At 39.9% G+C, this 13,251-nt stretch overlaps 1 protein-coding gene across 12 annotated transcripts in view; it reads left to right on the top strand.

Moving 5' to 3' along the window:
- SEPTIN11 (septin 11) overlaps window positions 1-6,358 on the top strand; it is a 138,985-nt gene extending 132,627 nt beyond the window's left edge. For 2 of the 12 annotated variants that reach the window (XM_074039842.1, XM_045392452.2), the window contains 2 exons: window positions 2,884-2,948; window positions 5,947-6,358. In XM_074039842.1, the coding sequence (XP_073895943.1) occupies window positions 2,884-2,905 (22 nt within the window). In that variant the 3' untranslated portion in view covers window positions 2,906-2,948; window positions 5,947-6,358. Of the gene's footprint in view, window positions 1-585; window positions 4,791-5,250 lie in introns of those variants that run through there. The other 10 variants (XM_045392453.3, XM_045392450.2, XM_074039841.1 and 7 more) reach the window with 7 other exon arrangements.
- The last annotated feature ends 6,893 nt before the right edge of the window (window positions 6,359-13,251 follow it).

The following is a 13,251-nucleotide window of genomic DNA, read 5'->3' as shown; positions in this document are numbered from 1 at the left end:
GTACCTAGAAGAGGGGGAAAGCTCCTGGCATTGCTGTATCTGTAACCATTACAGTGATTGTCTTTTTCCCCCTACCCAACTAGATTAATAGCATGTCCTCCATTCCCTATGTAATTTCAATCCCTAAACTGCGTTAGACCTTTTCTTCAAGTCAATTGTACAAAGGCATTTATTGTATATTTATTCTCTGACGCCTTCAGCAGCTCCGAAGTGGAAGATGAAGCTCCTATTCAGTACTAATGGGACACCCAAACCTAATAGATAATGGTTTTGTGTTATTTGAGAAAACAAAAGCTAAACAGTAAATCCTCCCACTAGACATGCAGTGGTTTCAAGAAGTCACTTGTGAATTCTAAATTACATACAAATGGAAACTAACCGTATGTCTTTAATTCAGTATTAAATTTTGCTTTTGCTTGTCATGTAGAGTAGCCTTCTCAAATTTTTGGTTTTAATTTCTGTCAATTCCATAATCATTGCATGAGCATTCACCATCGCTGAATGCTGGTGCTGTCGCTCCTAATTTTCCTTTCTTTTTAATTTATTATTATTTCTAACTTTTTTGTTTTGTTTTTTAACTTGCAGTGCAAGCTTCACATAAAGCCTGGCAAGCCAAGGATGTTCCCGCATTCACCTGCTTTTGCAGTAATATCGTATCTCTGCCATGTGTGTTCTTTATTTTTATTTTTATTTTTATTTTTTTTACCCTTCTTCAAACACCAGTAACTATTATTAACTCGTTTGCTGAATGTTGTTGGGTGGTAGAAAATGGTAGAACAAGGGAATAACCGCAAATGCTCTGTGCAGCTGGACTCTGTTTCCGGAAAGTAAATGATTTGCTTTTTATGCCTGTTCTGAATGGCAGCACGAAGCAGGCCTGTTACTTGTATGTCGCTTTGGACAGAGGAAAGTGGGGTAAAATGCTACCTGTACATCTGACATGAAAACTTCTCACCGCCTCAGCAGCTGAACTAAAAACCTGAATAGCCATGACAAGAGTTTGCATTTTCTTGATGATTCATCTCCATGAGTGCACAATCCCTGAACTCACTGTCTTTTCTCCACACTTGTCCCAAGCCAAGGTAGATTTGTATGTAGACAGACGGGTGAGCAAGCATTATATTTTATTTTTACACTTGCATGACATTTTCATTTTCATCAGTAACATTATTTGGCCTGAGCTTGTGGGTCTGTTCAGACTGTCTCCTCTCATGGTTTGAAACCGCATCTGAATGCCTGCCTTCAAATCCTGGCCAAGTTGGAGTAGAGTAGACAGGCCTGAGAAAACTATGATTATGTTCACATTTACTGGTGCATCCTTGATCCTCTCACAGATAGACGTCTTAAAGGTTGAATCATATAACATTGGTTAGTAGAAGAACCTTCTACTAAGGATGATGGGCTTTCTACAACCTGCTTACCGCTAACAGTAAGGAATCTTTCATAAACACACAGTTTATGAAACACACAGTTTGTTCCCAGTGGGCTTAGAGGGAGGCCCTGATGACTGATTCCAGGATACTTGTACTTCTAATAAAATTTTTCCCTAATCATGAGAAAATTTCCACAGATACTTCCCTCAGAAAATTTGCTATAAACTCTGTATCATTGGTAGCACGAATTTGAGGGAGACCTTGTCAACTTTAAGGTGGAAATAGGAAGGACCACAACATGACCCGTAAGTGAAGAAGGTAGACATTTCCTATTCAGCTTCCTTGCTTAGTCTCCTTTCAGTATTTGGCAATAAAAGAGAGAAGAAATAGAACAACTGAAGTCTCAAATCATTGTCTGGAGTATTCCTCACCTTGGCTAGCTCCACCTGCTCTTTGTCTAAGGCCCTTGCCTCATCAGGGATTGGAGCGGACCCACATGCCAGAACCTATCCTGCATGCCTAATTTGTATGGAAAAGTGCGTATTTCATCTCTTTTCTATACTGTTCCTTTCTGATGCTTATCTTTTCATCTGTGTGATTGTTTTTTTCCCCTCTACTAACAAGATCCTCCCAGCTTTCTCTCTACATGTAGAAAGGATAACATTGCTCATGAACCCACTTCCCCTCCACATTTTCCTCACTGGTTAGAGATTAATAGGATAGAATATGCTGCATCTCCCCTGACACACACTTTCTTTTTAAAATGAATAAGTCTCTATTTTGATTTCAGCAAAGACTTTTTCTCCTTCTCTTTGTCCTCAGCCATACTTAGAGGAAAGAAGGAATGGTCTTCCATGAACTGATTATGCTTAATTAAGCAAAGTAAGGAAATTAGTTTCGTGGAAGCCTAAACAAAGCTGGAATAGAAGCTACACACTAGACACAGCAGCAGTCATAGTCTTCACACGTTTAGGAGCTACTGGACCAACATCCTCGTTTTTGCTTCTGTTTTTTTTAAATAATTCTAGTCTAGAGCTAACTGTGGAGCAGCTGAATAGTAGCTGGCATGTTGATTCAAACCATGGGCTGAATTTGCTCATAGGCTGTGCATCAGACAAAAGCTTGAATATTTGTGTTGTATGCTTGTTCCAACCACCGCTTGTGTGAGCATTTTTGTGGCTCGTACAGAAAGTACACTTTTAAATTGTTTCTTGCATCACTAAAATTTTTTTTAAATAAGCATAACAGCGAAAGGCATCCAGCTGACTTTTTGATTCCAAGATTGTTGGTTGGATTGACTTTTTTGCATTAAAATTTTCCCAGCAAAATAAATCATATGGCGAGTCAGAGAATAAAAAGTCAAAAGAAACAAATAGAAGCTTTTTTTTTTTTTTTTTTTTTTAAATGTATTGCTTCTGAACTTTTTTCTGCCACTGCTCCCCGGCCCTGTTTAGTTTGTTATTGCTGCTCTTCTTTTTTCTTTCTGTATCTATGCCTTTTTTCACAGTAGTCCTTGGCTCTGCACGGAATAAATGATACCCTCAAATCTAATTGGATGTGCTTTCGCCTTTGCATGTAAGTACAGTAGTAAGAAACCTTTGAGATCTTTCTGACTTTTCAAAATTAGAGAAAGCAAGTGGGATGGATGGATTTTTTTTCTTTTCAAGGGGGGCAGGAAGGTAATGGTTTGAGTAGCCTTTGTTTTTGTTTTGTTTTAAAAAAAAAACTAAATATATATAAAAAGCCACATTTATATTTTTTTTCACAAGAACCACATAATAAATTCCACTTCTTGACCTGAATTTGGAAATCCGAAATTACCAATCCAGGCCAGTTGTGGTGGCTCATACCTGTAATCTCAGCACTTTGAGAGGCTGAGGTGGGCAGATCACTTGAGGCCTGTAATCCCAGCACTTTGAGAGGCCGAGGTAGGCGGATCACGAGGTCAGGAGATCAAGACCATCCTGGCCAACATAGTGAAACCCCGTCTCTACAAAAAATACAAAAATATAGCCAGGCATGGTGGCGCATGCCTGTAGTCCCAGCTACCTGGGAGGCTAAGGCAGGAGAATTGCTTGAACTTGGGAGATGGAGGTTGCAGTGAGCCAAGACTGCACCACTGCATTCCAACCTGGGTGATGGAGTGAGACTCTCCAAAGAAAAAAAAAAAGAAATTATTAATCCCTGCCTGTGCTCTACATAGCCTCATGGGCATCATTGGATAGTTCAGAGGGCCCTTGATTCCGGCAAGGCAAGTAAATCCAGAATGAGAAATTACTATCTTCTACTAGAGAAAACCAAGAGAAAAAATTTTATGCTAGGATGCCTTTATGACCACTTAATTTTTTTATCTTAGTCCAGTGGTCTCTCCCTGGTGCTAACTGCTGACAGTGGCCACCTCTTTTTTGGGGGGTGAGGGGCCTACATAACTCTAGCTGGCCTTCCCTCACATCTTTTGTTAAAACATAATGGCCATCTTTTTGCTTCTTCTGAACTTTAGATCTCCATAACACATGTACTGTAGAATGTGATGGAGAAGCATTGATGAGAATTTATGGGCAGTTCAGACTGTGTTTTCCCAACTTAGGCTCTTTATAAATTGGTTAAGGTTTTCTCCTTTTAAAGGGCATTTCAACAATGGGAATTATTTAATGTAACAGTGGGCACAGATTACTTATCTTCCTTCTCTGCTTTGTGACTCACCAGCAGTAACACACACTCTCCACATCTTGTGCACCTCAAATGAACAGACTTGGTTTCCTTGCTTTCTTGACATTTCCATGACTGTTTCACATACAAACTATTGAGTGAGGTTTTTCAGCTGTTACCGACCCACGTCCTACTGTCTCTGTGTGGTCCTGCAAAAACTGTCCATTCCCACCCCTTTGCTTTGCCATTTACAAGTGTCTGGAATTGTCAAGTCTGAGCTTTGAAAAGTCCTGGTTCCACTGACAGGACACATTCGTTAGTTGGAATTAAGACCTACAAAGTCTAGTTTGTATGTAGGTATGAAGGGAATTTTTTAAATAAATTGAAAAGCTGTGAACAGCAGTAGAACTTTGTCTATTTCTTAATTTTAAAATATGCTGATATGCCTTAAACTGTAGTTGTAGATCCTTGTCATTTTGCTGTTTGAAAATAACCAATGTGTTTTCTAAAACTGTTGTGTAATCTACTTTCAGTGTTAATGCAGAATTGTCATATATGTAAGCTGCATGTTAGACATTTGTCTTTTTTTAAAACTAAAGTAATTGTATTGATGTGAAGCATATCATTTTTTCAAATATGAAAGTAATCACTTAGCAACATGCTTGGTAATTTGGCATCTGTTAAGGTAGGAGAGTGGTGAACAGGTAATCTATGCATATATCACTAGTGCCAAGACATAAAGCGGGGGAAAATATATTTTTACCCAAACATTGTTTGTGTGCCCTTTTTTGTGAGTTCTTTTTAGTCGCTGCTTGGTTTGCATATGCACACGTGCTTACTGGATAAAAGAAACAAGGATAAGAGTCTCATGCTTTCCTGCCTTGTGTGGTGGACTTCAAATGGCTGCTGTCTGGGTTACACCAGTTTCTCAAAGATACTTGCCATGTGGTGTCCTGTACTTCACATATCATGTTATCACTTTTTTTCCCCCATACCTGTCCCTGTCCACCCTGCCAATTCATGTGCCTTGGTGCCCAGCTGAGGCATCGTCTTCTTCACTGGCCTCCTCTTCCCTGCTGCTGCTCACCCTCCCGTGGAGCTCAAGGAAGTCACCCCGTTAACTGACACACTGCTGTTCTTTCACAGCTTGTTGTAGAGAAGCTCCTTTTTTTCTTAAGCCATTAAGAATCAAATTTGAATCTGAACCTTTCTTTTTTCTCTTCTGTAGCTTCTTCTTTATGTAACCATCCTGTTGACAAGCCCTACTCTCTCCTAATGGACATAGAGCATTAGAAGAGCAGGAGCTGTCTGTTCACACGTGTTGGGGAAGAGTTACCTCATTTCCACCATCGCCTCCTGTTCTTTTAAAGTCTGGGTCAAATATTGCACTGCTGTTTGTATTTGTCAATGTCTGCCCATAGTGGATACTGAAGTGACTTACCACTACCAAAAAAAATAGTCATATTCAATAATATTAATTAAAAAGGAAAAAGGAAATTGAGCGAAACAGAAAACGTGGGCCAAGACCCAAGGTCTTGTGCTGGGATCCCCTTGCTTAGAACTATCATGTTCTTGAAGCTGCTGATCCAAGAACTGATGGACTGAAGACAGCGTGTACCCTAACCTGAGGGGGCCACCACGTCCAGGGCCCACAAACGTGATCTCATGGTATCTCCTGTCCTTTCTGTCCCATGAGCCACATTCTGAACAGCCTGATCAGGATTCTCAACCATCAGGTCATAAGATCTGAACAACATTTTCCTTCGTTTTATTAGTTTTATGGGTTGTTTTGGTGTTTGGGGTTTTTTTTTTAAAAAAAAAAAAAAAAACAAAAAAAACCCAAAACTTGATATTGCATGAACAGAGATGGCTGCAATTTTTTTTCTTTGGAGTGTTCTATTGATACAATGTTTTTATTTTTCAGCTGACCATCTGCCTCTTGAGAGAGAGAGAAGTGGGCATCCTTCCTTTAAATTCAGGAACCACTGTTGTTTTATTTGACTTTTTCTGTTACTTGCATCTCTTATATAAGTTGTTTTGGATTTGGGATTATGTTTTGGGGGTGAAAAATTCCAGTTAGTTCTGTTTTTTGTATTGGTTATTCAGCTTACTTTTGGTATCAAAATTATGCCAGTTTTAAGCTCACTTGAGTGAAGTTTAAGTCACAAGATTCTGTTTAATATGCTTTCCTCATTTTGGAAACAACCAAAAACTTCCCTTTTTTGTTACGGGATTTTGACCTACAAGTCCTAATCGTGTTTAAAATGTGCCGGTGTTGGGTAGATGACTTTTCTGCCTCTGGGGTTCAATTTATATTTAAAGATACCTTAAAATAACTTACTGGCCCATCCCTGCCTTTTTATTTGTTGTGAAGCTCTGTACCTTGTGTCCACAGTTTTTTACCAGGACCCATGTGTCTTGGACCATGGGAAATGAACCCCAAACAAGTACATGTCTCTCCTCCCAGATAACAGCATCATTAACAATGGTTCTGATTCACATTGTCTTCTCGGAATTACCTAGGTGGATTTCTCTACAATTTCTGCAAAAAAAACCTGCTGAGAATCAAAGTATTCAGACTTGATCACTGAAAATAACATCCATATCCAAACACATACTTCTGCCAGTTGAGTGAGCCTGTGATTTCTGATGCTGACCTGTTCGTGATGAGTCAGATTCAGGGCTAGATTACTCTAGTTAGCAGTCACTTCTTAGGGGCAGTTTTCATAGTGAAGGGACAATTTTCAAATTCATATGTATTATAGAGCATGGACATATATTTTGTTATCTTTCAGTTTCATTACTTGTTTATAGATAGGCTTATTTCCATCTTTACTTTTGAGCTCCATAGTAGGTAGGTCCTAAAAATACCGTTGGTGACATGAGTTGCATTTAATCAAGATCCTCAGGAGTGTTCCCCTCTGAATAAGAATGGTAACATATGGTTCCTTTAGACAGTGAAATGAAGAAGCAACAGTCCCTGCCTCTTGAATCACTTGATTCCTGGAAAGAGATTATTTAGAGCAATTGGATGAACAAGTTGGCAAGCTGCTTTCTTTACTTAAAAGGAAACTAAATGTAAGTAAAGTCAGATTCATGTGAGCCATTAAATGATCAAAATGTCAGCATCAAAAGCCATCCCCTTCATTCTACAGCATAATCTGTAAGGACAGAAGTCTGCTAGTAATGTGACCAGTGGAGTGGGAAAGCAATAGCAGTTCCTTACCAGCTGATGCCACAGCATGACATCAGTTTTGCAAGTTAAACATGTAGGTCCTATTGTGTGAGACCACTGTCATCACTACGTATAAGTGACTTTATTCTTAAACTCCCTATTTTGATATTTTAACTTTATTCTATCATTTTAAAAACAAATTCTGCATCAGATTGTAAATATTTTTTGAGCAATATTTAAAACTCAAATTAGGCAGTATTTTAGGTAAGAAATGTATGTCTGTTGTTGCTATTTCCTTTTTTGTTTTTCTGTTTTAGCTCCCAGAGTAGAGGAAGTATAATATTAACCATCTTAATGGGAGGGGTGGGGGAACAGGGTATTATCAGTAGGTCAGCCTCAGTCCAGTTGCCTCGGGGAACCTGATCATGTACACTTCTGGCCAGCCAAGTGCCTTGCCATCTCTCTTCCCCTAACATAGACTGCCATTGATTTGGCATTTTACCATAGGCAGTTCTTTTTCTCCAGTGTTGATAAAACTGGTAGGTTTTCTCCTGGCTGACCAAGTAAGGGAGGTGAAACCATCTTGGGTATAATTACTAGCAATAAAAAGTATTGGCTTATCTCAAACAAGATTGTGGGGAAAAAAGCAGGGAGAAGTTAGCCATCTAAACCTATTTCCATTGGTAATAGGCTTTTTGTTCTTCATCAACCTTAAACAAATATTAGTTCTTTTCAGATACAGACTCTGCCTTAATACAAGCATAGTCTAGATGGTGTCCTTGAGATCAGCCCAGCACATGTGTAAAGGAGAGATCCAACTTTCTTAGTCATGGTGCACTGACCTGAAACAGGTCCTCACCCCCAATAATTGACCAAACTTCTTTTCCCCATCAACAGTGCTTATCAAGTTCCTTCTTATTTATTTATTTATTTATTTATTGGCCTGCTGTTGGCCCAGATTATGGGTAAACCCTTCTGGTATCTAACAAACAAATACATGGCTGAGTGTGATGGCTCACACCTGTAATCCCAGCATTTGGGAGGCTGAGGCTGGTGGATTGTTTGATGTCAGGAGTTCAGAAACAGCCTGACCAACATGGTTAAAACCCTGTCTCTACTAAAAATACAAAAATTAGCTAGGCATGGTGGCACATGCCTATAATTCCAGCTACTTGGGAGACTGAGGCAGGAGAATCGCATGAACACAGGATGCGGAGGTTGCAGTGAGGCAAGATTGCCCCACTGCACTCCAGCCAGGGCGACAAAGCACAACTCCGTCTCATAAAATAAAATAAAAAACACAAAAGACAAAGGTTTTTTTAAGCCACCTTTAAAACCTTTAGTTTCACAACTGACTTTTTCCACCTGGAGACTGACAGTGATGGCAGTGTGGCTCACTTCAGAGTTCCTAGTGCTTGAATTTTTAAGACCATGGTATCTAGTTTTTGGCGAAGAATACTGTCTGTCTTTCAGGTCAGTCTCCAGCAAGCAGCTGGCATACCCAGGGCTGGTGAAGGGATTGCTTGTATTAATTTTTTTATTTAGCAGGATCTCACTCTGTTGCTTAGACTGAAGTACAGTGGCATAATCACAGCTCACCGCAGCCTTGACATCCTTGGTTCAAGCAATCCTCCCACCTCAGCCTCCTGAGTAGGTAGGACTATAGGCATCAGCAACTATGCCTGGCTAATTTTTTTATTTTTTGTAGAGATGGAGTCTCATGTTGCCCAAGCTGGTCTCAAACTCCCGGCCTCAAGCATTCCTCCCACCTCAGCTGCCTACAATACTGAGATTAAAGCCGTGCCCAGGTTGCATGTGCTAATTTGAGAAGACTAATTGGGAGCCTAGGTGTCTACTCATCTCCCTTTCCTACCTTGCTATTCCTGATTAGTAGCTATATATAAATGAGATGTTTTTGGTTGTCAGTGGAACATCACATGAGGTCAAAAGATTTCACATCGGCCTCAAATCAGTTACTTGTAGGGATGTGAGATGAATAGCCTTTCAGTCCACTATGGAAAGTTTCTTCCAAAGTTATGGCACCTAGACTAGGGAAGGCAAAGGCTATTATAACAAGATTTTGTTCATCCCTGTCCCGCAAAAGAATAAATAAATATGTGTGTTTGAGGGTGGGGAACGGGGAGCAGAATAACATTCCATAAAGAGCTGGGCTTGGACAGGTGCATTGGCTCAACATCTGTAATCCCAGCACTTTGGAAGGCAGAAGTGGAAGGATCACTTGAGGCCTGGAGTTTGAAACCAGTCTAGGAAACATAGCAAGACCCTATCTTTAAAAAATTTTTTAAAGTCAGCTGGGCATGGTGGTGTGTGCCTGTAGTCCTAGCTACTCAGGAGGCTGAGGTGGGAGGATTGCTTGAGCCCAGGAGTTCAAGGCTGCAGTGAGCTAGGATCATGCCACTGCACTCTACCCTGGGCAACAGACCTAGACCCTGTCTCTTAAATAACCAAAAGAGCTGGGCTTAACTGTGAACCATGTGTTTAGAGCTCTGGAGAGTTGCAGTTCTACCTTTTCTTTTTTTCTTATTCACTCATCCATCTTCCCCCAACCCCTCCTTCCCTCTTTCCAAATACTTTATTGTGCATACTGCACCAGGCCTACATTAGGTACCGGGGATTTAGCTATGCACTATGAATTGAACTTGTATAACTCATAAGCACAGCAATGTTGAGAGTGAAAGAAAAGGCAAGCCTTTTCTGTGCTAATTCATTTGCTGAAGATAGATCATATCCTGAAAAGCAAAAAGGATTCTGCTCCCCACCAATCACTTTTTAGTGGCTCCTTGCCTAAAGTTGGCCTTCATTCTGGAGTGTCCTATTGTCTAACAAAATAAGCTATTTCCAAGAAATGAGAGACCAGTTCACTAGGCCTAGGGCTATTCAAACTGCTTTTCTACTACCTTACTGTTGTATAACACAATAAGGTCAACAATTCTGGCATTTGATCTGCTATGAAGGCTATACTTCTAGAGTTAAGAGAAAGGCAGAGGTTCTCATTTCATCCTTAACTCCAGAAGCTCCTAGGAACTAAAAAAGTGAGCTCTTCTCAAATTTTTCTATCTGATAAGACATTCTTGGTTATCTTATTACACCTTTTAAAGTAAAAAGTGGCACAAGGGAGAGTTATGTCTCTGACATTGGTCTTACATACGAGTACATCATAAAAGCCACTAAATATGGTGAGGGAAAACTTGCTATTTAATTCCTTGATGCAAGCTGTGCTAAGTTAAGTGTGCTCTTCATCTTTTCTCTCCTAATGATGGGCCAAATCCAACTCAAACTGAAAGCAGCAAGGTTTTGGGACTTGGCTATATTCAAGCCTTCTCAATTGTATTTCTAGGCTACTTTGCAGAACCACACAACTCACTAATTGGGATTTGTAAGACTGGTTCTGGTTTTTCTTGGTCTGAATCGTGGTATCCAGTCACCATCTGCCCCTTAACCCTGGCTGATCTTGCCAAAGTTCCCTCAGTCTCACACACACAGGCCTCCTGTACCTTAAGTAATGTGAACTTCTAACTAAGCCAACACAGTTGGCTTAGCAACCAGATGAGTGTTCAACTGCTAACATACAGTAAACTCATTTTTTCCCAGAAATTTAAAAAGATGCTGTATTTTTCTAGAAGCACCATCTAGTGGCCAAAGCTCATAGCATTATTTGATAACAGGTATAGGAGACATTCTCAACATAATTTAAAGACTAAAAGAATTTTGGAGGCTTTAAAAGTAACATTTACATGTTAGACAAAACTTTATGATGTCAAATAGAAAGGGTAAAGGTTTGAGAGGAGTTAGAATTTGAACCCTGTTAAACTGGGGCTGCATTCTGCCAATTTGATTGTGAGAATCTGTGACATAGTATCTTCACTTGCCAGTTGAAAATGTGCAAACTACTTTAGATAAAGATAAGCTCCTCATCATGTTGGCTGTGCATCAGTAGCTTAACCACATTTTCTTCTCAAGTGAAAGGCCACCATGCTACTTTGGGCACTAATGCTCAAGCATAACTTGCTTCAGGAAATCTAGGAGTAAATTTAAAAGCTTGACAATTCAGGTTTGTAGAGAGTACAGAGGACACACAGAAGTGGCTGGCTCTGACAACACAGGAGACAATAAATAGGACTTCTTGGGGGCACGAACACCAGTGTCTTAATTCTCTCAACAAGAACGTAGGTTCAGATTCTCATCAGCTTGGCTGAGTGAAGAGCTGCATTCTACCTTCCTTCACAGCCAAAGGCAGCATCAGGAACATTTATGATAAACTGTTTATATTTGACCTTTTACTGACATTTGGGAGCACTCTGCATTCCCAGCTTTCCCTTCCCCCTCCAAACTAATACATCATATATCTGTAGAGAAAACTTCTAGTTCTGTATATAACTAACTTCATATTGATCTCGTAGAGAATGAAGTAAAATATTTAGCTTCTAGTCTGATCTTCAAGGGCTATAACATGTTCTTTAGGGGTTTTTTTGGTTTTTGAATGGAGGATTAAAGAATAACTACTATCCCCATCAAGTATATTCCCTTGCCGTTCCAGAGGCCTCACGAAGCAACCGGTTTTTTAACCACCAGGAGGCACCAATTACAATGCAGAATGCTCAAGTTTCCAGGTCTTGACTTTGTGATGTGATGCCAAAGTTTAACACAAGTAACTTGGGAAAGGCTGAGAATAGTTTCAGGCAAAAAGGGAACTAACTGAACCGCAGGAACAGGTTTTTTTTTTTTTCTCGCTCTGTTGCCCAGGCTAGAGTGCAGTGGCGCGATGGCTCACTGCAACCTCCGCCTCCTGGGTTCAAGCGATTCTCCTGCCTCAACCTCCCAAGTAGCTAGAATTACACGCCCGGCTAATTTCTGTATTTTTTAGTAGAGACGGGGTTTCAGCATGTTGGTCAGGCTGGTCTCGAACTCCTGACCTCGTGATCCGCCTGCCTCAGCCTCTCAAAGTGCTGGGATTACATGCGTGAGCCACCGCGCCCAACCGGAACATTCTTAATGAAAAATTCTACACTGTTTAAGAATACTAGGCTCTTTCTGTCACAAGCCACAGTTCTCTAAGGGCCCACAGTAAGTTGTGATGAAGTGGGCTCAGGCCTCTGAAATGGTGGCCAAGGTTTAACAGTGCTTTCGAGGGCCAAGTCTCCAAAGTACTATCACTGAACTGAATGATGTGGTTAAACAAGTTCTGAGGTGTGAGGGCTAGCAGCCCACCATCCCACTTGATTCGGTGTCCCATGAAAAGAACGCTGTATTCCAAACTAACTTACCAGCAATTTTTAAATATTGAAAACCTTAAGACCAAAAAGTGAAAATTCTATTGTCCTCTAATGTTCTGCTCAATTTGCAGCTACTGGACTACAAATGAAATATTGACTCTAAACTGTTTTATCCCTAGCTTTCTATATAACACAACGATGTCCTCATCTGTTAAATAGAAGGAAGTTCTACATATCTGTATCATTTTACAGATACTATGAACATATACAGTTGTAAACTTCTTAGAGCTCCTTAAACAGATGAAGATCAGGATCAGAAATTTTTAAAATGTGTATCTGTGAAGTCAATCCTTTGCTATCTTCCCTCCCACTCCCTGTACTGACATGTGAGTAAATGCTTCCCATTTAATTGGAGTTTAAGGTCATAAAACAGGTAGTCAACCCTACCACAAGAATTTTTTACAAGTCAGATGATGACCTGAAAATACTCTTGTTCTCCTAAATCTGAACATTAAAAATGGCTAAAAATGACATTTTAAAGATACAGGTCTGAGCCTACTCTCACAAGCAGTCATATTAAGATGAAAATTTACTATTTGGAGGATTCACAGTGCACTAGTGAAAAAATATCATAAAAGAAAAATTCTTATATCTAAAACCAATATCCCTCGATCACATTCAAATCCTCTTTTCTTCATGTTTCATTTTCAGTAAGTATATTCTTGGTCTTTCTATTGTTTTCTCTAGTTGAAATAGCAGTGCCTAGCCAATCAGGTACCTGTACCTCTTCACAACTGGAAAAAAGTCACAGAAACAAAAG

The sequence above is a fragment of the Macaca fascicularis genome, chromosome 5, assembly GCF_037993035.2.
Source record: "Macaca fascicularis isolate 582-1 chromosome 5, T2T-MFA8v1.1".
Lineage (NCBI taxonomy): Eukaryota > Metazoa > Chordata > Mammalia > Primates > Cercopithecidae > Macaca > Macaca fascicularis.
Note: the sequence above shows the minus strand (reverse complement) of the source record. Positions and strands in the feature narration are given on the sequence as shown.